Genomic DNA, 23628 nt, shown 5'->3' with positions numbered 1-23628 from the left:
CTTCTTGACCTCTCTATGGCCTTTGACACTGTCAGTCACCTTCTTCTCCTTGACACTCCATTCTTTCTTGGTTTTCCTGAAATGCTTTCTCCTGGTTCTACGCTTTCTTGTCTGGTTGCTCTTTGTTAGACTTCTTTGCTGGAGCATTATCCAGGTCACATCCATTAACCATGAGTGTCCCCAGAAGTTCTATTCGGGGGCCCTGTTCTTTTTTCCCTCTGTGCTGTTTCACTTGGGGAATCTCATCAAGTTCTACTGGTTCATCTCTATGCAGATTAATCCCAGGTTTGTATATCCAGCCCTATCCTCTCTTTTGAGCACCCGTCCTGAATCACCAGCTCTGTTTTGGACACTTTGAACTGAATTTCCTATAGACAAATCAAACTCAACATGTCCAAAACACAACTGATTATTTCCCCTTCCCCAAGCCCTTTCCTCTTCCCAACTTGCCTGTTGTTATTTTTGTTATTAACTTTTATTTTTAAGAAAATAAAATTATTATTATTATTATTGAGGTAAGCACCATCTTCCTAGTTACCCAGGCTCACAATCTCGTTGTCATCCTTGACCTGGTCATCCCTGATACATTCACCCCATGCATTCAATTTGTTCTTAGTTCTGACTGTTTTTACCTACACAACAACTCCCAGGTATTTCCCCTTTTCAAGCCTGGACTGTAACAATAGTCTTATAGCTGATCTCCCTGCATCAAGCCTTTCCCTACCCCAGTCCATCCTCAGTTGCATAGATCTGCCAATGTAACCTTTCCCTTCTCAGTAAACTCAGTGACTCCACATTACCTCCAGGATCAAATACAAAAGCTTGCCTGGCATTTAGGGTCCTCACAACCTGGTCCCTTTCTACTTTTCTAGTCTTCTTAAAACTTTACTGCCCTCTACAAACTCTACAATCTAGCTGCACTGGCCTGTTTGTGTCCCTTGCACACAACACTCCATTTCCTGATTCCACAACTTTGCCCTGGAATGCCTTCCTTCCTCATCTCCACCTCTTGGAATCCCTAGCTCCCTTCAAGATTTAGCCCTGGGGCCACCTCCTACGTGAGCTAATTTTCTCAGTTCTTCAGGCTTTCCATGTAACCCTGCCGTAAATTAATTTGTATTAACTTTGTATTTGTGAAGGCATCTGTGGCATAACCGATAGAAAGACAACCTTGGAGCCAGGAACACCTGGTTTCTAGTTCTCTCTGGATGTACTTTGACAGTGTGACTCTGAGCAAGTCACTTACCCTCTCAGTACCCCAAGCAACTCTCTAAAAGGGGTAAGTTTTAGAGAAAGTGAAAAAACTAGAGGGAGTTTCTTCATCCAGAAGTTCCCAATATTCATGAAATCACAGATCCTATTCCCATCCTTAACTTTGTATCCCTTTATCTGTGTATATGTTGTTTCCCTTCTAGCAGAACAGAAGTTCCCAAACCTATTTGGCCTACTGTCCCCTTTTTTTTAAAAAAATAACTCAGTGCCCTCCTGGAAATCTACTTTCTTTAACCTTTTAATGTTTTTTTTTTAATTATGTCATTTCAAAAAAATGTAAAATATTTAAAAAAAAATATGTATCTTAAATTTTATAATTTGTTGTAAAATTGTGGGGTTTTTTCCTGCATTGACCTTTTAATGACACAATATTGCATCATGTAACCATATAGTATTGGTTGTGTCTCTGAAAACCCCTCCCTTCCCGTGGAGCATAGAGTGGAGCCAGACCCCTTCTCTAAGAAGCAGTGAGATCCCCCTACCCAGCAACAAGAATGTCAGGTGTAGGAATAGGTCATATTTCCACCAGGCCAGGAGCAGGGTGTTGATTCAGCCGTCTGCTGTATTTGCTTACACTTAGAGACCCCTGTGTACCAATCTCAGCATGGTGCTCATCCCCCATCTTGCCCCCTCATTGAATACTCCCCCATTCCTGTAATCTTACCCACTATCCCAGAACCCATACTCTTTTATATGGTGGGAATCCGTGACTAAATTTTATTTGCTTTGTGGTTAACTTGAGGGAAGGAATCAGTGTTGTAAAAATCTTTAGACAGATGCTTTGAGTAGATAGGTAATACAGTGGACAGGGCACTGGGCCAGCAGTCAGGAAGACTTGAGTTCAAATATGGCATCAGACCCTGGCTGTGTGACCCTAGACAAGTCTTAACTTCTTCTGTTTGCCTCAGTTTCCTCATCTGTAAAATGAAGATAATAATAGCATCTACCTTCTAGGGTTACTGTGAGGATCAGATGAGATATTTGTAAAGTACTTAGTGTAGTGCCTGGCACATAGTAGGCCCTGTAGAAATGTTTACTGTGATGCTAAAGCATGAGTAGGGAACTTTATTCACAAATGCACCAGCAACCCACAGAAGGAAACCAGTTGTTGGCCAAACACAAGCAGCTTAATTTAGTGATTTTGTTTCCTCTAGAGGAAGAAGTATATCATTTAAAATTAAGAATAAGCAACATAAATTTATTCAATGAATAATATGTGGGTTTCTGAATACTCTGAACAAGCAGTTGGACATGGTTCAGATTAGGGGGCCTTCTCTCTAATAGGCTTCTCAATAATTATCTCTTTGGCTCAGGCCCCTTCCCAGGGTTCCCCTGGGAGTGATTGAATTTGGCTTATTTCTAAGCTCTTGGCTTGGAATATTCAGCTCACCTGAAAACACTGAGCTAACAAGGCATAGAATGTAGAGCCTGTTATATAGAGCATAAAATATGGAAAGGATTTGTACTGAAACCTATAGATAGTCAATAGTACTTTCTCTGCTGGTTAGCCCCATCTCTGTCTATAGTCATTGCAGGTTTATAGCCCTTTCTTGGGGTTGATGCACCCCACTCCTTCCAGCAAGGAAAGAATTCAGGGTTGCTAAGAAGTCAACCCATCCCTAGGTTGAGCCCCATTTTCCCTGGGGACCTAGACAGTTGATTCAGACTTTTAGAACTTTGCTTTGGCTCCTTAGAAGTGGTATGCCTGAAAGCCCTTTGGAGGTTCTCCAGTTTCCATATTGCCCCCTGGCTGTCCTGGAGACATTAGGACTTCTTTATTCTTTATTACTGGAAGTTTACCTTTGGACTCATTATTTAACTTATTATTCTGAGCCTTTGTAATTATTGGCATTCCCAGTTAAGTCAAGGTTGTTTGTTATGTTTTTCTGGCTACATCCTAATAGATACTTTATATATATAGTGTCTGTGGATATGCAGGAGCCAATTCAAATGGGCTGAAAAGCCTATTGTTAAATTTTCAGTGTAAGCATTAATTTACACCTTGGAAATTAGTACCACAGGGGGCAGCTAGGTGGCGCAGTGGATAGAGCACTAGCGCTAGAGTCAGGAGGACCTGAGTTCAAATTCTGCCTCAGACACATAACACTTACTAGTTGTGTGACCTGGGCAAGTCACTTAACCCTATTGCCTAGCAAAAAAAAAAAAAAGGGAAATTAGTACCACAAATACCAGTAAGCAGGGCTCAATTTATTGTTTGGTTAATTGTCTAGACAAGAAAATGATGGAAAAAATGTTAATAGTACAGATTAAACTTAAAAGTGTGTCATGGGTATATATATATATTTTTTTTTTTTTCCTGGTGAGTCAGTTGTTAAACATTTACCAGCACACCTCAGAGCATAACTCAGTTGTTAAACATTTACCAGCACACCGTGGAGTATAACCCTGGGTATCTCTCCGAACTGGAGACACTGCACGCCAGGAAATGAAGAGCAAGTGGTCTGACCTTTGTGAAAAGAAGGGAAATGGAAGTGTTGTACAAAGCAGTCTGGGTGGGGAATTTGGAACTGTGTGAGCAGTTTAGCTTTCAGTTTTGCTTGCAGTTCGGGATGTAAATCAGGAGATTGGATGAGAGCCACAGATGGGAGAGTTGGAGAAAGAAAGAGGTTTTGGAAGAGTGGGTTTTGGGCAGTTGGCTGGTGCAGCGTCTTCTCCAGCCAGGACCCCAAGGAGGGATGTGGCTAGGCTGGATTAATGCTTGTGAAACTTGTCTCTCTGGGGAAGCTGATAAAGGACAGAGACTGGCTCTATCTCACCTTCCTTCCATTCCCACCGCTACCTGTCCAGGCGTGTTTATCCCTAAGTTTTTCTATTCTGAAAGTTTATTTGCATTTCTCTTCCTGTTTTAATTTAATTTTTTTCTTCCTGTTTCCTGTTTCCTGGCTGACTTAAAGAAACATAGGGTTGATCCTAACTCCTCTTGTTTAAATGCATCATTACTGGTGAACAGGGAGTGGGGCAGGAGTGGCACAGTATGGCTGGCAAAGGATGAGAGACAGGCAAAGTCATAGAGATTTAAACCTTCAGACAAAATTGCCAGGATTTTATCAAAACTTGGGCTCCTGCGGTCAATGAGAATCTTATTGATAATTGCTTTAAAAATATTTTGTATTAAAATCCCAAAGAGAAGGTTAAAGCTGCATCAAGATCCCTTCCTACCCTTAGGTGAAAAGCAAGTCCATCCGCACTGAAGAGTGAAAGGAGCAGGTAGGTAAGGGAGGGGAATGGGGGGAAGGGGCTGCATTTGTCTGTGCCTTTCTTCCACACAAGTTTATAAAGACCCAGTCTATAAGGGTAGAGCAGAAGGTGCCTGATAGGAAAAGGAGTTACTGGAATAGGCTGCTGACACTCACCTTCTAAGGGTGGGAGCCAGATGAAGGAGTGAATACCTATTTTCCCTCTTTTGTAGCAACCAACTGTTATTTTGCCTTCAATTAGACAAAACTCCAACCCTTCCAGACTCAGGAGTTTTTAAATTTGTTTTTTTTTAACTTTCAGAAATAAATGGATTAATCATTGTCCACCTAGATTACCTACTCTTACCAAACTTTATGAGAATCTGCCCTGAATGGGCTGAGCCACGGGGGACCCTCAGCATTGTTACCAGAGTCATATGATAATCATAATCACCATAATCTTCACCATTGCCCACATTTTAATAAGAATAATGGCATTTATTTTAGTTTCATTCTTATGATGACAAAGCCCTTTTACCGTTATTACCTTACTTCATCCCATGAGGTAGGCAGTTTGTAATATTCTTTTTTTCTTCATTTTACAAATAAGGAAACTGAAGTCCACAAAGGCTAGGTATGAATGCTATTACAAGAGAAGTGGATTAGATTTGTGCTCTTTGGCCCCAGAGGGTAGGACCTAGGAACAATGAGTGGAAGCTGTAATTTAGGCTGAATGTCAGGGGAAAAAATTCCCTCGGGATTAGAGGTGGTAGGTTTCCTCGATTTGGAGATCTTTAAGCAAAGACTTGGATGACCTCTTGTCAGGTATGTTGTAGATAGGATTCTGGTCTTTTTTGTTTGTTTGTTTCTTCTTCTTTTTTTTTTTTAAGGCAACTGGGGTTAAGTGACTTGCCCAGGGTCACACAGCTAGTGAGTGTCAAGTGTTTGGTCTGAGGCCAAATTTGAACTCAGGTCCTCATGACTTTAGGGCCAGTGCTCTATCCACTGTGCCACCAAGCTGCCCCTAGGATTATGTTTTGTTGTGGGTTGGGCTAGATGACTGTTGGCCTGGAACATAGTAGGCACTTAATAAATGTTTATTGATTGATTACTGGGAGAGAGGCTCCCAAGTCCCAAATTCTGTGAAGTAAGTGTCTAATGGTCACACAACTGGTTAAGTAGCAGAGTCTGGCCTTGATCCCAGGCCTGCTGATTCCATTTCCAATGTTCTTTACCTCATGCAGGCTGAGATCCTGTGAAATTAGACCACTGGCCAACCGGTCTACCTAGTGGTTTTTTAGCTCACCACAACAAATGCCTTCATTTCTTGGAATTTCTCTCCTGGAGACAGTTATCTTTCAATCAAACAGCCACTATAAATGTGCCAAGCCTAAGACTGAAACCAGATAGGAAAGGATTAACTAAGGCAAGGCATGCTAGATATAGATCTCTTCTAAGAAGCTGAAGGACTAAAGGACTCCTAAACATGGTTACCCCCATGAGACACCCAGGGCAGCTATGAAAAAAGGAGTAACGTGAAAAAAAAATCAACTTTGATTCTCATTACTAAATTGTTTGCTCTAAGATTAAATGCAAGGACAGTCAGTGGCCCTGCCAAAGTTTCCAGAGGAGTTATTATCATGTTGGGGAAGGAAGGAAGGAAGGAAGGAAGGAAGGAAGGAAGGAAGGAAGGAAGGAAGGAAGGAAGGAAGGAAGAAGGGAGGGAGAGAAGGAAGAAAGGAAGAAGGGAAGGAGCAAAGAAAGGAGGGAGGGAGGAAGGAAGGAAGGATGGAAGGAAGGAAGGAAGAAGGGAGGGAGAGAAGGAAGAAGGGAAGGAGGAAAGAAAGGAGGGAGGGAGGAAGGAAGGAAGGATGGAAGGAAGGAAAGAAGGGAGGGAGAGAAGGAAGAAAGGAAGAAGGGAAGGAGGAAAGAAAGGAAGGAGGGAAGGAGGAAGGAAGAAAGGAAAGGGAAGGAAGGCAGGGGGGAGAAGCATTTATTAGGCATTTAATGTGTGCTAGGTCTTCTGCTAAGCACTGGGAAACTCTGGAGATCCAAATACAAAAAGGCCTACTGCACCATTCCTCCAGGAGCTTACATTCTTATACAAGAAGACAAAACATATGGAGGAGTGGGGGCTGGGAAGGTGTGTTTTGGTCTGTTGTTGTTTGTCCTTCGTTCTCAAAGAGGACCATGGCATCAGGAAGGTGATGCCATGACTTGCACATGAATTGGATTTAAGTGAGGAAGAGTTGTGCAAAGTCACCAGCCTCACTTTCTCCCCAGAGCCATCTTGGTCTAGTGGCAAAATATAGATCAGGACAACTGGAGATGGCTCAGAACCAAAGAATAGGAAGAAAAAGCTTCCTGGAGACTTGGGTCTCTATCTGCTTGCCAGAGAGCCCTGGAACGGCTTCAGTTTGCCCTTCTAGAAAATTTTGGTCTCAGAGAATAAAGGAGTGGTGAATGGAGTCACAGGGCAATTGATTGATAAGATATTGTCAGGTCAAAAGTAGGATTGCTCTAAAGTAGTAATGGACTAGCTGAGGTTGCGCATATATAAATTGTAATGGATGAAATTGGTTCGATTTCATGACTTCTCCAGTAACACTCAGCAGCCAGGAGGAGTAAAAAGATTTGATGGTGAGATTTTTCCAGAGTTGAAGGTCTAGATGTTGAGACGTTCTAAGGCTATAATTAGTAAATCATTACTATCACAGATCATTAGATCAAGGCTGCTTTGGGGAGGGAGTGAAGGAGATAGTGAAAGAGATAGATGGGAAGAGTGGGGAAGGTTCAGGGCACTGGAAAGTCATGATAAGGGCCTCCTTAGAAGGTTTAGTGTGATTGAGCAAGCAGGAAAAGTGGAAGAAAAGGAGGTTGTGGTCGGAATATGTAATCGTCAAGCTTCGCATCTTGGAGGTGGTACAATCCAAGATTTGGTCATCTTGCTATGTAGCTGAAATGAGGTGCAGGAGAAGGTTGTTGGAGGTGAGACGGTAGGAGAATTGTGTGTTAGAGGGTTATCATTTTGAGCACAGAAGTCCTTAAGAATGATGGCAGTTGATGGGATGGCGAGGAGTCAGTAAATTAATCATCAAGCATTTTTTAAATGTCTGTCAAGTACTATGCTAAGGTGTTAGGGATTAAAAAAAAAGGAAACAACTTTGGCCTAGTTGTTAATTTCATTGAGGAGACTCAAAGAATGATTGGAAAGTCAGTAGATTATCAAAACAGAATGATTTGGGGCAGGTTAGGTAGAAGCAGTCAACAGGAATGTTTCATTTCTGGAATGATTTGCTCACCCCAACTTGTATTCATTTTGGCAAGTGGCAGGGAGAGAAAGGTTCCTAGGTAAGGAACATACTGCTCCAATTCACTTTCATAATCCTTGGGTGACTCTGAGGTCATATAAGGAAGCTATATTTCTACTAGTCACAGTTACAGCTCCTGAGCCCCCACTGGTATATTTTCCATTTATACAAATCAGTAGAGATGGCACCATAAACTCTTAATCATATAAAACAGTAGTAGTCTTCATATAACCATCTACCCAGAAACCTGGGTTATACTCTCCCATAGCATTCATAGAGAAGAGTGAGAACCAACTTGCACAAACCTATTGGGAAGGCATATGAATAGGAAAACTCATGTGCCTAGGACCGCTCATGACTCTGGACTATAGCCTGTGATGCTCTTGGTCTCCTTAGGGAGTAATCTGCACCAAAGTCATGTGTTGGGCAGGGCCTCTTCTGTTTTGTCTGCTCTACTCAAACCATAACATGGTTGGACACTGAGATAATATACTTTTTTTTTTTTTAAAGCAAAAGTAGTCTTCTTCCCCTACCTCTCCCCCTATCCCTACCTAAGCCCGGGATCATCAGAGGTATGCAAGTCTTCCCTCTTAGCTAAGCTCTGATGGGTTTTTCCCTCCCAAGTTATAGGTGTCAGTAAAGAGCAAAATAAACAAAATCCTAATGAATTTCCCCTCTCTCAAGCCCAGGTGGTAGGGAAAAGCGAGAAAGACAAGCTTCTTCTTTCTCGAAGTAGCTCTGTTCAGCTGCAGAAGACACTTCTTCCTCCATTCCTCCAATCATCTCTCAGCAGTTGCAAAACTTGTGTTCCCCCAGTGAACACAGCAGAGGGTGGAGAGGGCCAGTGCAGGCTCTAAACTCTTAGCTTTCACTTAAGTTGCTTTTCCATGTCTCTGCTCAGCTGGACTTGGCTCCCTTTAAACAGCAGGGGGCAGTCTCAGGTCTTTCTCCTCTGCTCTGAATGTTTCATCTTCTCAGGTTTTGTCTCTGCCTTGTTGGTCACTGACTCTATAAAAGATGTCTCCTTTTATAAAATGACCTGCCTCTTAGGGCGAAAAATCAAAGTTCACATCTTTGTCACGTAAGCCACAAGTAGGCAATAAATACTTTTCCCACAGCCACCAAAATTTATATTATTAATAAAGTTAATTAATATTATTCAGATAATAAACTTTATTGTTTATTATGTATTTTATATTATACATCATTAAAATATATCATTTTTATATAACTGTTATATAATTATAGAATATATAATTTTATATTATATAAAATATTTGTAATGTGTTATATATTATTATAAAGTTAATAAAATTATGTTATTCATAAAATTATTAGGGTTTTCTAACTATCAGTCTGAAATTAACTACAGGAAAACAAAACACTTCTGCCATCTTTGCCTTCATAAATAGCTCTAAGGTCTGCTTTCTCTCAGGTCCTCTCAGAACTCTGTTTCTCCCCAAGTATTTTTCTCTTAGAGGCTGCTTTCTCATGGGTTTGCTTAGGATTGTTCATGTTTCTCTTTCTTTCAATAAATATAATTGTCCATGTCCTTTGGATTTGGATACCTTACAATAGTATGAATAGATTTGCATAGACTTTGCAAGAAGGAAGAGGTTATTTAAAGAGGAAATGCCTACCTTTCCTCCTGGTCCTTTGAATCAGAAGGAGTCAGAGGAATGTCCTTCTATCCAAAGAGTTTTGAGAGAAATTGTGTCCAGAGCAGAAAGCCAGGTTTCTGTTGAAGCAAGGAGGTGGATGGAGTATTAGAAATGGTGGTGGATGTAACCTTGGTAAATATCTTCTTAATTAAATAGCTACAGAATACTCAAGTTTATGGAGAATGGAGTGAGGATTCCTAAGGATACCATGGAATCGATAGGATGAAGGAATAAGAGTAGGTAATAGGGACAAGTTGCTTGTATCTAAAACAGTGAGACTGAGTGAAGAAAACTGGTATGATGGGTGTTTTACATAGTAATTTATACAATCAATGGGCCCTGAAGGTCTAAATGAGATTGTTTCTTTTTATATCTTTGTGCCTCTTAGTTATTTTTTTTTCCTTTTGCTGAGAGGTCATCAGTAGAAATATTCTATCTTAACTAGAATTACAACATTACCATATATTATCTCACTTTGACTCTGAGCATTCCCTTCTTATTCTGAATATTCGAGATGTGTAACGTTCACTCTGTTTTTAGAATGTTTCTCTTCATCTCTAAGTTCACTTTGTTTCTGGATCATATGCCAGATTATTGGTTCTCCTAGAGTGGGCTTCTACTTGGTTCCCAGTTGAAGGCCCTAGACTGCCTTCTAGATCAATCTTCAGGTTATGCGATGCTCAAATAGAAAGGAAGGAAGGAAGGAAGGAAGGAAGGAAGGAAGGAAGGAAGGAAGGAAGGAAGGAAGGAAGGAAGGATGGTGTCAGTAAAGAGCAAATTGGAAGATCCAACTACCATGAATGAGAAGATCTGAACTTGTCACATGCAGTATTGCAAAAGTTCTTCCTTAGGGGATTGATCCACTCATACAGAAAGCACCCTGTCAGCTGTAGCCTCAGTAAACATCTTCTTAATTAAATAGCTACAGAATATTCAAGTTAATTTAAATTAATTCATTAACTCTGTGCCTTCTTCTTTGTGAGCATTGCCAGTTAAGTATAGCTAGAATGTATGGAATGTGGAAATTGGAAAGAAGTGCTTTTATAATGGATAAGAACACCTAAAGAACTTTGATGGAATATTGTGATATTTATATAGCTTCGATATACTCACGCTGTATTTGTCCCAATTTTTTCACAAGTGAGCATGTCAGGTCCCTGAGAGTGGTTGGCTTTGCCCCTTAGGGTTCTAGCTGTCCATCATATGTGGTTGGGGGTGTCTTTATAATGCTATCAGCTTAAGTTCCCAATCTGGTGTGTTCCTTTCAATATCTGTCACTAGTGCCAGTCAGTATCTCTCCTCTGTCACTGATTCACTCAGTCATTTATACCCATGAACATCCTTGAGGAGAGCGTACTCGAACTCACAGTGGTTGCCCAAAGCACTCACTTCACCGTATTCGTTTCTGAATGTGGTATTGATGCCGGATGAGTTACTCCCTTACCACAGGAAATAGCATCTCATTGTCCATCCTCTGCTGAGCTGGCTCAAGCAGATTGTTCCTTAAAGCTGTACTCTTCATTGAGTTTGTCTACCAGTAATCTCTGGTGTGGACTGGAGTTTCTGGAGCTCTCCCTGGTGGCTCTTCTACCCTTTCCCAGCTCACAGGATCATAGCTAGCTTATTCCATCTCCAATACTCTGTCACCTAAAATCAGGGGAAAATAGACATAATAGAGACAGAAAAAACAGCCCAAAATAGCTCACAGCTATAAATTGGCCCTGGTTGGGCAGAGTAAGACTCTTTTTTTTTCTTTCCACCTGGAGGCTTGCAGTAGTTCTTGCCTTGATCACCAACAGGAAAAAAAAGTATGGAACAATTATTTGAGCCTTTTGTATTCACGGCTAGTTCTAGCTCAGCAGCAGGAAACAATAATAGAACACCTGTGCAGGCACTTACATGAAAAGCAGGATCCTCCATTACACATGGACAGAAGCAGGCTCACCCAGCCTCCATCTGGGGGTATTGTAGTAGGCAAAAAAGCATGGATGCTTAATGGCTGGGACACCCATTGATTCACTTTCCCCTACATCCATATCACATATGTAAACTAGAAATCCAGAGATTAAAAGTACAACATTTGAGAGAAATCCCTAACCAATTCCAATATTTATTTAGTGTTCACTGTGCAAGGTGTGGCATCGTATACTGTGATGCAGTGGGAAGCATGCTAAATTTGGAGTCAAAGGGCCTGGTTTCAAATCCCAGCTCTGCTACTTACCATCTCTGTGGCCTTGGACAAGCCCCTTACCCTCTGGGTCTCAGTGCCATGCCTGTAAATTGAGGAGATTAGATAAGATGACCTTTATTCTAGTTCAGAATCTATGATCCTATGATCTTAAGTGTAAGGTCATGAAATCATTTTCTCCTCTTCTTTTATCTGTTGTCATCTTCACTAGGGAAGAAGGCTTTTACCTTCATCTTGGCTTCTCTGATTGCATTACTCTGGCTCATGCAACACTATATATATAAATTCAGAAATGAACATGGTGAGATGAATGCCTTATAGCAACCATTTTAAGTTTGAGGGATTGTCTTCCTTTTTTTTCATATTTTTATTCCCATCACTTAGCACAATGTGAGGTAGATACCCTATGAGGCAGGTACTATATATCTCCATTTTTACAGCTGAGGAAACTGAGATATATGGGAAGTTAAGTGACTTGCCAAAGTTCATACAGCTAGTAAGTACACGAAGCCATATTTGAATTCAGGTCTTTCTGACCCCAGACCCAGTGATCTCTTTACTGCACTATAGTTTTGTGGTGCCTTCAACAGAAATAGAGAAGTTTAAAAAAAATAAAGGTGGGTTTAAGGCCGAAAGATGATGAGTTCCATTCTAGACATGTTGAGTTTGAAATGTCTCTGGGACATCCCATTTGAAATCTCAAATCAACAATTGGTGAAGTGGGATTGAAGCTCAGGGGCTGGGGCTGAGTATACAGATCTGGGAGTGTAGAAGAAGGTCATAGAGAGGATCATTAAATCCATGGGAATTGATCAAGTCACCAAGGTAGAGAATAGAGAGAGAGAAGAGAAAGGGGCCTCGAATAGAATCTTGGGGAACACCCACAGTTAAGGGATGTGATCTGGATGATGAATTATTAAAGAATGTTGAGGTCCCCTAGTTTAAGGGCAAGAGTTGGGGAGGAGAGGAAGAGAGTGAGGAAGTTGCTGAATTACTTGGGACAATATGAATTACTTGAATGACATGGATTTGGATGTTGGAAGTAAAGGTGCGGGGCATGACAGAGGCCAGCTTGGAGTGTGTCATTCCCCAAATCTAGGTGTGAAATGAGCAGAACTCAGCTAGGGAGTTGGTAATGGAGAATCTGAGACCATTATGAGAGATGTTTTAAATGGAGAAGAAGCAAGACTTAGTGACCATACATATTAGATGAGAGAAAAAAATGAATGAAAGAAGTCTCCAAAGTTGTGAGCCTTGGAGAATTTTTCTATGGAAAAAGTCAAGAAAGTTGGGAGGAGAAGGGCTTAACTGAGGAGAAGGTAATATATTTTATTTTGAATATCTTCAGTGTGCAGTGCACACTCATGTAGAAATGACCAGTCAAGCTGTTGAAGATAAAGGGACTCAGAAGAGAGATCAGGATTGGGAATATAAACATGGAAACCATTCACGTGGAAGTAATTCTTAAAACCACAAGACGGATGAGTTCCCTGAGGAAGGGAGTCCATCAGTCCCATCAACAAGCTTTTAGTAAGTGCCTCCTATATGTGAGTCACAAAGATAGAAGCCAAATAGTCCATTCTCTCAAGGACACCTTACATTCTAATGGAAACATACAAAGAGACTAGAGAATGGAGAAGAGGGGAGTGAAAGACTGAAACTTGAGAAATTCCAATAGTTAAGGGGTGAGAGGAGGATAAACAGTGTCCTGGAAGCCAAAGGAAGAACCAAGAGAGGGTTTCAAGGAGTAAGTGGTGTCAGAGGCAAGAAGTCAATGAGAATGAGAATGGAGGAAAGAACACGATTTGAAGACACCAGTTCGTATTGAGAGAGCACATTTTGTTCACGTGATAGGGAAAGAAGTCAGATCACAAGGGTTAAAGAGGAAGGGAACAACAAGGAATTGTCTGCAGGATGTGTAGACAATTTCTCTGATGTTTACCAGCCGTTGACTTTGTATTTATTTATTTTTTTTTTTGTAAAGCATGGGGACAGTATGATCTGAAGCATTTATTTTGGCTACCTTACATGACTTTTACCCTTTGCCAGTTTGCTCTTCTCATCACCTGAGGGACCAAACCCAGATGAACTCTAATAAATATGCCTGTGTTTCCTAGGGAGTGGTTCCTCTTTAAACCTTTATTATTGGAGATTTTTATCCTGCTTCGGGGAAGGATTAGTAAGGACTCTTCGAGAAAACAGTTAAACCTGTCAGACTTGTTAGTTTCTAATTTATGATCTGTAACCTGAAGCTTCTCAAACCTCTATGTGATTTTGTAACTTTACTTAACTGTCCAGGAGACAAGAGCAGAGCAGAGAATCACTGACCAATGGAGAACACTCTGGAAAGAGTCAGGAAAATTGACTCTTTCACTTGGTTTGGGGGCTTATGATAGGTTTTAGGCATTTATAATTTGAATCTCACTTTTAAAGGCACCTGACAAAGAGCATGCAAGGATTTCAGAAACAATTTGGGGGCGAGGTTGGCCGCAGTTGTTCATTTTACTGTTTTGAGAAAAAAGAAGAAAAAAATCTGCGTATTTTTATTGTTCCTTTTATCCAGAAAGATCTTTAATAACCTTTCCTATGACACTGTGCAATGGGTGTGTAAGTGTGTGTGTGTGTGTGTGTGTGTGTGTGTGTGTGTGTGGATATTGGAGGGTATGTGGGGGGAGGTGTAAGTGTGTGTATATATGTGAAGGGGTGTGAGTGTATGGATGAGTGTGAGATATGTACATGTAAATATAGATATGTATATGAGTATGTGAGTATGTGTGTGTGTGTGTGTGTGTGTGTGTGTGTGTATTTTAAAGCACAAAAGCTGTTAATGGACCTATTTCATTAACACTAGGAATTTGTTGCCTTTTACTGAGGCTTACTTTGGACAAAGAGTAAAGCTCAAAGTCCTCAGGAATATTTTAGCTCTCCATTCTCCCATTCTCCACCCTGCCCACCCCCCCCCCCCACACACATCCTTTTTTTGGTTTTGTTTCTAAATAGCCTCTTTCAATTATATAGTGCTTAAACCAAATAAACTCTGTTTACCCTGAAGTTTTGTCTTCCGCAATTTGAGAAGTTTGCATTTCTCACTCCACACCTCCTTATTTCATCACATTTTTGGTCCTTGTTTTTTGCCCAGATCTTCTGGCCTCCCAGGCAGCATCAGTGGACTCAGATGGGGCCACCCACTCTTTGGAGAGGGGCGGGTTCACCTGGGTGCTGAAATACTGACGGAGATCAGCACTTGTGCCAAGATGCCATAGAAAAGATGCAATATTTGCTTTTCCTTTCTGCTTACCGGGAGCCAAAAACCCGTGAGAAAGAATAGAAAGGTGAATGTTCTACTAAAAACCAATTCAGGCAAAAATGGTCATGCCTTCTGAAACCTGTCAAGTCACATTAAGTGGCAGAGGCACAAATTCTGAATGCCAGTTGCAATTACAAAATAGCATGCAATGGTTCCTGGGTACAATATTCTCCTCTCCCTTAATCCCTTTATCCTCACAGGTAGAAGGGTGCAATATGTTTATCTCTCTTTGCCACCCAGTGGTCTAAGTGTTGAATAGCTCTGTTCTTCCTACAAATGATGAAAGCTGTTTCTTCTTTATGGTCATTAATATACTGACATGATATATTATGAGGAATAACATGGCGTAAGGGAGAGTAGACTGCCTTTGAGTTAGGTTGACCAGGGTTCTAGTCTGCTTCTGACACATTCTGGCTCTGTGAGGGTAGGCAAGCCACCAAACCTGTCAGTACACTCAGGCAATTGGAAGTGAGCTGCCCTACTTATTGGTGAAGGGAGTTTCCACAGTGGGAGATCCTTACACAGATTTAGCTACAGGATTGGAATAGTAACGACGAGCAATATCATCAATAAGCATAGGTGACATAGTTGAGAGAGAACCAGTCTCAGAGCCAGGATGACCCAGGTTCAAGTTCTGTCTGATACAAGCGATGACCGACATTGGTTGAGAAAGTTTGCTTTCTTAATGTTCCCTACACCAGTAAAAACACAGGTCCAGACAATCTAATCTATCTCCACCTATCCATTCATCCATCCATTTATTCATCTATGCATGTGTTTGTCCATCCATTCATCCTTCCATACATCCATCTCTCTGTCTGTCTATCCATCTGTCTATATCTATCCATCTGTCTTTCTCTGTCCATTCATCTATCCATCTTTCCAGGTGTCTATCCATCTGCCTTTCCATCTCTCTCTCTCTCTCTCTCTCTCTCTCTCTCTGGCTTTCCCATCTATGTGAAATCACATATTGATGGAGAATGGAATAGAGACTTCTCAGTGAGGGACATCTCTCTACCACAATGCGATTTAACTCCTCATAGGGTTATAGATAGAGTGCTAGGAGGGACCTCAGAGGAGATCAAATCCGACGGCCTCGTTTTACAGAGGAAGAGACTGAGGCTCAGAGAGGCATAGTGAGTTGCTCAGAGTCACACAGCTCAAACCCACATTTTCCTAACTCCAAGCCCAATACTTTGTCCATGATGTCTATAGATCTTTTCTTTCTCCCTAGAGCCCTAGCCATCTATTTGTCCATATCTCATTATGTTCATCTACATCCATTTACCTACATATTTGTCTAGCTGTTTTTCTTTCTATAAAGGCAACATAGCAAAGTATATAGAGAGCTGGCTTGGAGCCAAGAAGACCTGAGTTCAAATCCTGCCTTTGACGCTAACTTTGTGTCTTGGTGGAAGGAGTTTTCCTCACTGATGAAATCACAGAACCTGATCGTATGTGCACATTAATATAATAATACTAATAGACTTTAGGCCTTCGTTACCCCTCAAATGACCGACTAACTGGTCTTCTAGCCTCATCTTTCCCTGGTCCAATCTATCCTCCACTTAGCTTCCATGGCACTTTTTTTAAAAGCATGGATCTGACTGTGTCACCTCTCTGCTCAGTAAGCTCCCATGGCTTCCTCTTGCTTATAGGATCACGTAGAAACTCCATTGTTTGGCATTTAGAGTCCTCTGCCTCCTGAGCCTTTCCTCCCCTTTAGGCCTTTCTATGCGTGCTCCTCTGCACGCATTCTGTGTTCCAGCCCCAAGTCCACTTGTCGTGTCTCCAACAGCATCCTCCTCTTCACAGCTCTGGGTCTTTGCACCCCCTCACCTATGCTTCTTACTTTCCTTGGCTCCAGTTCAACAGGCATCATCATCATCATCAATAATTATACATAGCGTAGTGAAGAAAAAACCAGCCAGAAAGACCTGGGTTCAGGTCCCACCTCTGAGATATGTACATAACTCTCTAAGACTACACATTACGGAGTAGGTACTGACCTGCATTAGTAGACAGCTTCCTCATCCAGGAATTCCCTCTACTAGTGACATACCTACGTATGCATAAAAACACATGTATTTACATATATACATGTATGTTATGTGTGTTTATATATAATAGAGGGACGGGAAATAATGTAGCGGGGGAAGATATGATATACATGTACACGTGTACCTATATGTCTGTATACATGTGTATGTATATATGTACACATACATGTGCACACGTGTGTTCGGTCATTTCAATTGTGTTCGACTCTTTGTGACCCCATTTGAGGTTTTCTTGGCAAAGATACTGGAAGGGTTTGCCATTTCCTTCTCCCATGAATTAAGAAAGTATCGTGTCTGTGTACAATGTATACATGTCTATACATACAGTATCTCCTCATGTGTACCCCTCCACCCCCATACACACACTACACTTAAAGATTCCCTGTCCGTCCATTAATTTTTAAGAACCTTCAGGGCAGGGACAGTGTGTTATTTCATTGTCGTCTCCTCATTCACTAGCACAGTGTGTGACAGACACATAGTTGTTAAAATGAATCTGTTGACTTTGATGCAAGAGTGGGTGGGTAGGGAAGCATTCATTGTGACCCAGCTGAGAAGAGGAAGACGGCAGCCCAGCCTTTGGCCCCTTTGTAGCTGGGTCATTATCATATCTTGTCATAACAGGAAATTTCCTTGTTTTTATCCTTCACGATTAACTCCCCAATCTTATCCTGCAGTTCCCTTAAGAACTAAGTAAACTGAGACCATCTGCGGTTCCTGAGAACAGCAAGTCTAGAAGAGGGTGCAGAGGGGGCACAAATGAATGGATTCTCTTGCATAGTAAATCATCTGAATGAAAATATTTCAGTTTAATGACAGACTGATGCAGCTGCATTAGAAGTAGGGGGATGGATAGGAAATGCACAACCTAGTGACTTGTAAAAATCCACTTTAGAAGGGCTCTCACCCCTGCTGGAGATATTTGATATGCAGAAAATCCAGGTGGCTGCTCATTACAGGAAAAGAGACTTCAGTAAATGGCCAAAAGCCGTTTCTTTGGTTTCCATTTTGGACCAAAAAGCAAAGCAACACCCCTCACCAGAAACCCCAGCCCCAGCCCTTCCCCAAGAGACCAGCTGGGATGAAACTATTGTTGTTGTTGTTTGTCCTTTGTTCTCGAAGAGGACCATGACATCAGGAAAGTGATATCTTGACTTACAAGTGAATTAGATTTAAGTGAGGGAGGGCTATACAAAGTCATTAGCATCACTTTCTCTCCCAGCGCCATCTGGGTCCAGTGGTCAGATTTAGGTCAAGACGACTGAAGATGGCCCCAGATGCAATGGGAGGCTGTGGTCTTTTTAAGCTAAGGTCTTTCCCGGGTCTCAGGGGAAACTGTAAAATCACAAGCAAATAATGTATATTGTTTTAAAGAGGAGAAAAATCTGGTAGCCAGGGGTTTAATTCAATGTGATCCAGCTAGCATTTCTTAAATACCTACTATGTGTCAGGCCCTGCGCTAGGTTCTAAGGCAGCAAGGATCGAAGTGAAAGAGTCTCTGTCCTCAAGAAGCCTCTCGCGGGGAACAATGTGTGCGTAGATAAGCAAACACACACACTAACGCTGTAACATGCAAAATAAATTTGAAGTCATATTCTGTTGGTTAGTTGGGAAATGATGCTGACATCTGGGGAAGGGGAAGGGGTTGTCAGAAGTTCTGGCATTTGGTACTTGAGCTGAACTTGGAAAGGAGCTAGTGATTCCAAGAGGAGGAAGTGAAGTGGGAGAAAATGACAGACATGGGGTACAGCTTTGTAATGGCATGGAGATGGGAGATTGCATATACACATACAAACATGTATATATGTGTGTGTACACATGTGTATATATACACGTGTGTACACACGTGTATATATACACATGGCATGTAGTATATACTGTGATATAGGTTATGTATACTCTATACACACATACATATGTGTCTATAAATATATCAGACATGAGTGGCAGTCTTACAAAGGCATGGAGGTGGGAGATTGCATACACACCTATACATATATGCACGTATGTGTATGTATATTTATATATAAAAGCTGCAGTGTGCTGGTAAATATTTAACAACTGATTCTCAAAAAAAAAGTCCCTTCCACACATTTTAAAGTTTAATCTGCACCATTAATACTTCTTCCATCACTGTCTTAAGTCTCGACAATCAATAAAACAATCTCTCCAGCCCTGCTTTGCAAAGTTTGCTCCTTTCTGAGGTGCAGATGCTCACACAGAAAATTTAACAGCTCATCTGAGCTGCCTTCAGCACACACCTGCATAAAGGGAGGTATCACACAGGCCAGTTTGGCTGGATCAGAGAGTGCATGAAGACAAGTCATTTGAAATCAGTCTGGAAAGTGAGGCTAAAGTTCGATTGTGAAGTCTGTAAATGCTAAGCAGAGGACTTGGTAATTTTCCCCAGGAGCAGTAGGGAGCCATGGAGGCTTACTTGGGAGAAGAGTGACACGGTCAGACTTGTCCTTTAGGAGTATCATTCTGGTAGCTTTGTGGAGGGCGGATTGGAGAGGGAGAGAGGCTGGCAGATGGGAAGACCAATTAGGAGGCTAATTCTAATAGTTCAGGTAAGAGATGATGAAAGCCTGAACAAGGCAAGTCAGTAAGCACTTATTAAGCACCTATTGTATGCCAGACACTGTGTGAAATGCTGGAGATAAGAAAAAAATTAAATAAAAACTTACATGCCCTGCTCTCAAGGAATTCACAGCCTAATGGGGAGACAACATGCAAATGATTATGTGCAACCAAGGTGAGGAGAAGATGATTTGTAAATTATCTGAGAGGAAGACACTAGCATTCATGGGAGATCAGGAAAGACTTCGCATAGAAGGTAGGATTTTAGCTGAGATCTGAAGGAAGTTTGGAGGGAAAGAGAGAGAGAAACACAGAGAGACAGAGACAGAGAGACAGAGAGAGAGAGGTGTGAAAGAACAAGAAAATCACTGTCACTGGATCACACAGTACATGGAGGGGAGCACGGTGTAAGAAGACTGGGCAGGGAGGAAGGATCCAGCTTATAAAGACTTTAAAAGCCAGCAGAGGATGGAGCAGAGAATGGATGTGCGAGATTTTGTGGGGGTAGAGTTGAACAGACTTGAGAACTGGTTGGCTGTGGGGCAGAGGGAGAAGAAGATGGTCTGTAGTGTGGACCACATGCCCTCCCTCCCCACGGCTTCCCACTGTGCTCTGAACTGGGCTGAGACCTTGTTGTCCTTCCCTGGCCTGCTAATCCCATCATTTGCCATTTCGATGACTATCATAGTGGTCTCCCAATGTAGACGTGGGGGAAATCAGATTCAGCAAGACCTCTTAGTTTAACTTCTCCCCTCTCTGCCAGTGCCAGATTGTTCCCTGCGATTATCCTCCAGAACAGTAAGTTCTAATTAGTTTTTCCCATTGAAAGTGTTTTTCTTTTATTTCCAGACATTCAGCCTGACAGCCAAAGACAACAGCCCAGTTTGCAAAACTCCTGGGCATTTTGGGGCTAAGGGTTAATTTGTCCGATGGAGAAGCTGGTAGATATCTGAGCTGATCAGCTTGCTCAAACATGGCACACCATCGAGTCAAATCAGCAGCTTGCATTTATACTGGGCTGCCAGGACTCTTCAAGTCCTAATGCAAAGTACTGTGAGGATGATCGTGCCCATTTTGCAGATGGGAAAACTGAGGTTCAGAGAAAGAAAGTGGCTTGCCCTTATTACTCAACTCCTAAGTGTGTTAGAACCTAGATTTGAACCCAACTGCACCAACTCCAAATTCAGAGGCTCAAAAACCTAAGATAAATGAGGAAGTGGGAAGAGAGCAGTCTCCCGACTCAAATGAATTCTAACCTGGGATACTGAAAGAGCTGCGGTGTGACCGCTTGTCGGTCACCCGTGATCACCTAGGAAGCAAGAACATTTATTAGTCAGTCAACAAATGTGTATTAAGCCCCAACTGTTTTCCAAGTACTTTGCTAGGTGCAGAGATTTTAAGACAAAAGAGAAGCAGTCCGTGACCCTGGGGATCTTATAATCTAGCCAGAGGAGGTAACATGGATGTAGAGGGCATCCCCTCCAAAAAAATCTTTGTGCCACACTAAAACCTTTGGGACACCCCTTACAACTAGGTCCTGATTAGCATAAACAGTGAATCTCATTAAATGGTTGTATTATCCAAATTTACCCTACAAATTTCCATTAGGCTGGAACATACTACTCTGTTTTACATGTAATTAAAACCTCAGATCACACAAATTCAAATAACGCAGTCACTTGTTCACTAGTTCTAATGGAAACTTAGCTGCATATACTAAGTAGATACCAGGAGATTTGGAGGGGAAACCCCTGCAAGGTGGGGAGGGAATCAGGAAAGATCAAGAAAGGCCTCATTTAAAAGGTGACGCTTAAACTGAGACTTGAAGGAAAGTAAGGATTCTCTGAGGTGGAGGTGAAGAAGGCATGGGGTACTGCTTGTGAAAAGTCAGAGATCCAAGATGGAGCACCGTGGATGAGGAACAGTAAGAAGGCTGGTGTGAAAGGACCATGCTGTGTGTGAATGGGAGAAATATACAGTAAGGCTGGAAGGGTAGAAAGGGCTCTAAATACCCAATGAAAAGTTTGTATTTGACCCTGGAGGTGACAAGGAGTCACTGGAGTTTACTGAGTAGGAGAATGACTGAGTCAGCCTTGTACTTTTGGAATAACACTTTGGCAGCTGAATGGAGGATGGATTGGAGGGGGGAGAGGCTAGAATTAGGGAGACTGATTAGTTTGTTGTTGTTGATCAGTTATTTTCAGTCATGTCAAACTCTTTGTATCTCCATTGGGGTTTTCTTGGCAAGTATACTGGAGTGGTTTGCCGTTTCTTTCTCTAGCTCATTTGACAGATGAGGAAACTGAGGCAAAGAGAGTGAAGTGACTTGCCCAGGATCACATAGCTGGTAAGTGTCTGAGGCGGGATTTGAACTCGAGTCTTTCTGAGTTCAGGCCTGGTACTCTGTGCACTGTGGCACCTCTTGGCTTCCCTGATGAATTAGTCTATTCCAGTTCTCCAGGTGACAGGTAGAGAAGACCTGGAAATGGGTAATGGTTGTGTGAATGGAAAGAAGGGATCAGATAGGAGAAATGTCATAGAGGCAGAAACCAAAAGATTCCTCACTAAATTGACAAAGAAATAACCTGTCAGTAAATGGGTGAAAATTACATTCCTGGGCTCTGGTTGCCTGATGGGACATCTTTTCTCCCTGACACTGTCCATCTTTTCACTTTTCTGTTCCAGGTGCCCAGGCATCTCCGCTTCCCGCCCACATTCTGAAGAGCTCACCCTCTGACCGGCAGCTCAATCAGCTGGCCAGGAGGCTGGGCCCCGAGTGGGAGCCTGTCGTGCTATCCCTGGGTCTGTCCCAGAGGGACATCTACCGCTGCAAGGCCAACCACCCCTACAACGTGCAGTCGCAGATCGTGGAGGCCTTCGTCCAGTGGAGGCAGAAGAACGGGAGCCAGGCGACTATCCAGAGCTTACAGAAGGGGCTGGTGGCCGTGGACGTCGACCCCTCCGTGCTCCAGCACATGTTAGAATAAACACCTCTTCGTCACAGAGAATCCAGTGTGCTGAACCCTTAGACTTTTCTGCAAGGCAGGTGTCAATGCATTTCCTTTTCCTAGTTATCTGTAGATGAAATGGGATGACAGCTTACTTTTAAGACCAAACCTCTTAAGGGATCTTAGCTATTTGCTGAAATATTCATTTTTTTTTTTAAAAAAAATTGCATGAGGCGGCGATTGATTTTTGACTCATTGAGAAATCACTGGGTTTTTTTTTTAATTCCATATTCTTGCAACAAATATAGATGCTCTATATTCCAGACATGCTCTTTAAATTGGCTGAGAACGGAACTGTGATCCTTTATAATCATAATATTACCATTAATAAGTGTTACTTTCATCAATAAAAAAATGACTTGCATAACAAGTCCTCCCCCAGAGGTCATTATTTATTTTTATTTTCTACTCCTTAGACTGAGTAGGTTAAGGATGCAAAATTACCCTCGCTAATGAGGCTTCAAGAGAGACTGTGTGGTGTAGGGAATAAAATGATGGCTTTGGAGTCAGGAAGACCTGGGTTCACGTCCTGCCGTCTACTGTCTGTGTGACCTTGGGCAAATCACTAAAATCTATCAATTTCTCCAAGAATTCTCTAAGATTATAAATTGTAGAAGAGGTACTGGTCTACATTGGTAGAAAAGAGTTCCTACACTCAAAAAAATCACAGATCCAGTCAAGTGGAATAGATAGCATTTATTCAATCAACAGATATATATTAGATGCCTCTTATGTGCCAGCTAAGCTGTGTGACCTTGGGCAGATCACCTTACCTTTCTCAGCCTCACCTGCCTCAGCTTCCTCATCTGTAAAATAATAGTATCTACTCCCCAGGGTTGCCATAAGGATTAAATGAGATAATATTTGTAGAGTGCTTTGCAAACCTCCATTAATGCTATTATAATAGCATTAACGTAGAGGGCATTAATTTCTCCCCTCTCTGCCAGTGCCAGATTTTTCCCTGCGATTATCCTCCAGAACAGTAAGTTCTAATTAGTTTTTTCCATTGAAAGTATTTTTCACTACACTCAAAAAAAAAGACAA

At 41.8% G+C, this 23628-nt stretch overlaps 1 protein-coding gene across 1 annotated transcript in view; it reads left to right on the top strand.

The window, feature by feature from the left end:
* Positions 1-23401, top strand: part of CRADD (CASP2 and RIPK1 domain containing adaptor with death domain) — a 215190-nt gene extending 191789 nt beyond the window's left edge. Inside the window, exon 3 of the mRNA XM_027842542.1 lies at positions 22262-23401. Coding sequence (XP_027698343.1) covers positions 22262-22563 — 302 coding nt within the window. The 3' untranslated portion in view covers positions 22564-23401. The remainder of the gene's footprint in view (positions 1-22261) is intronic.
* Positions 23402-23628: the final 227 nt, after the last annotated feature.

Source organism: Vombatus ursinus, unplaced genomic scaffold, assembly GCF_900497805.2.
Source record: "Vombatus ursinus unplaced genomic scaffold, bare-nosed wombat genome assembly UNPS02014874.1, whole genome shotgun sequence".
NCBI classification, from domain to species: domain Eukaryota; kingdom Metazoa; phylum Chordata; class Mammalia; order Diprotodontia; family Vombatidae; genus Vombatus; species Vombatus ursinus.
The sequence above is the reverse complement of the archived record's forward strand: the minus strand, read 5'-3'. Positions and strand labels throughout refer to the sequence as shown.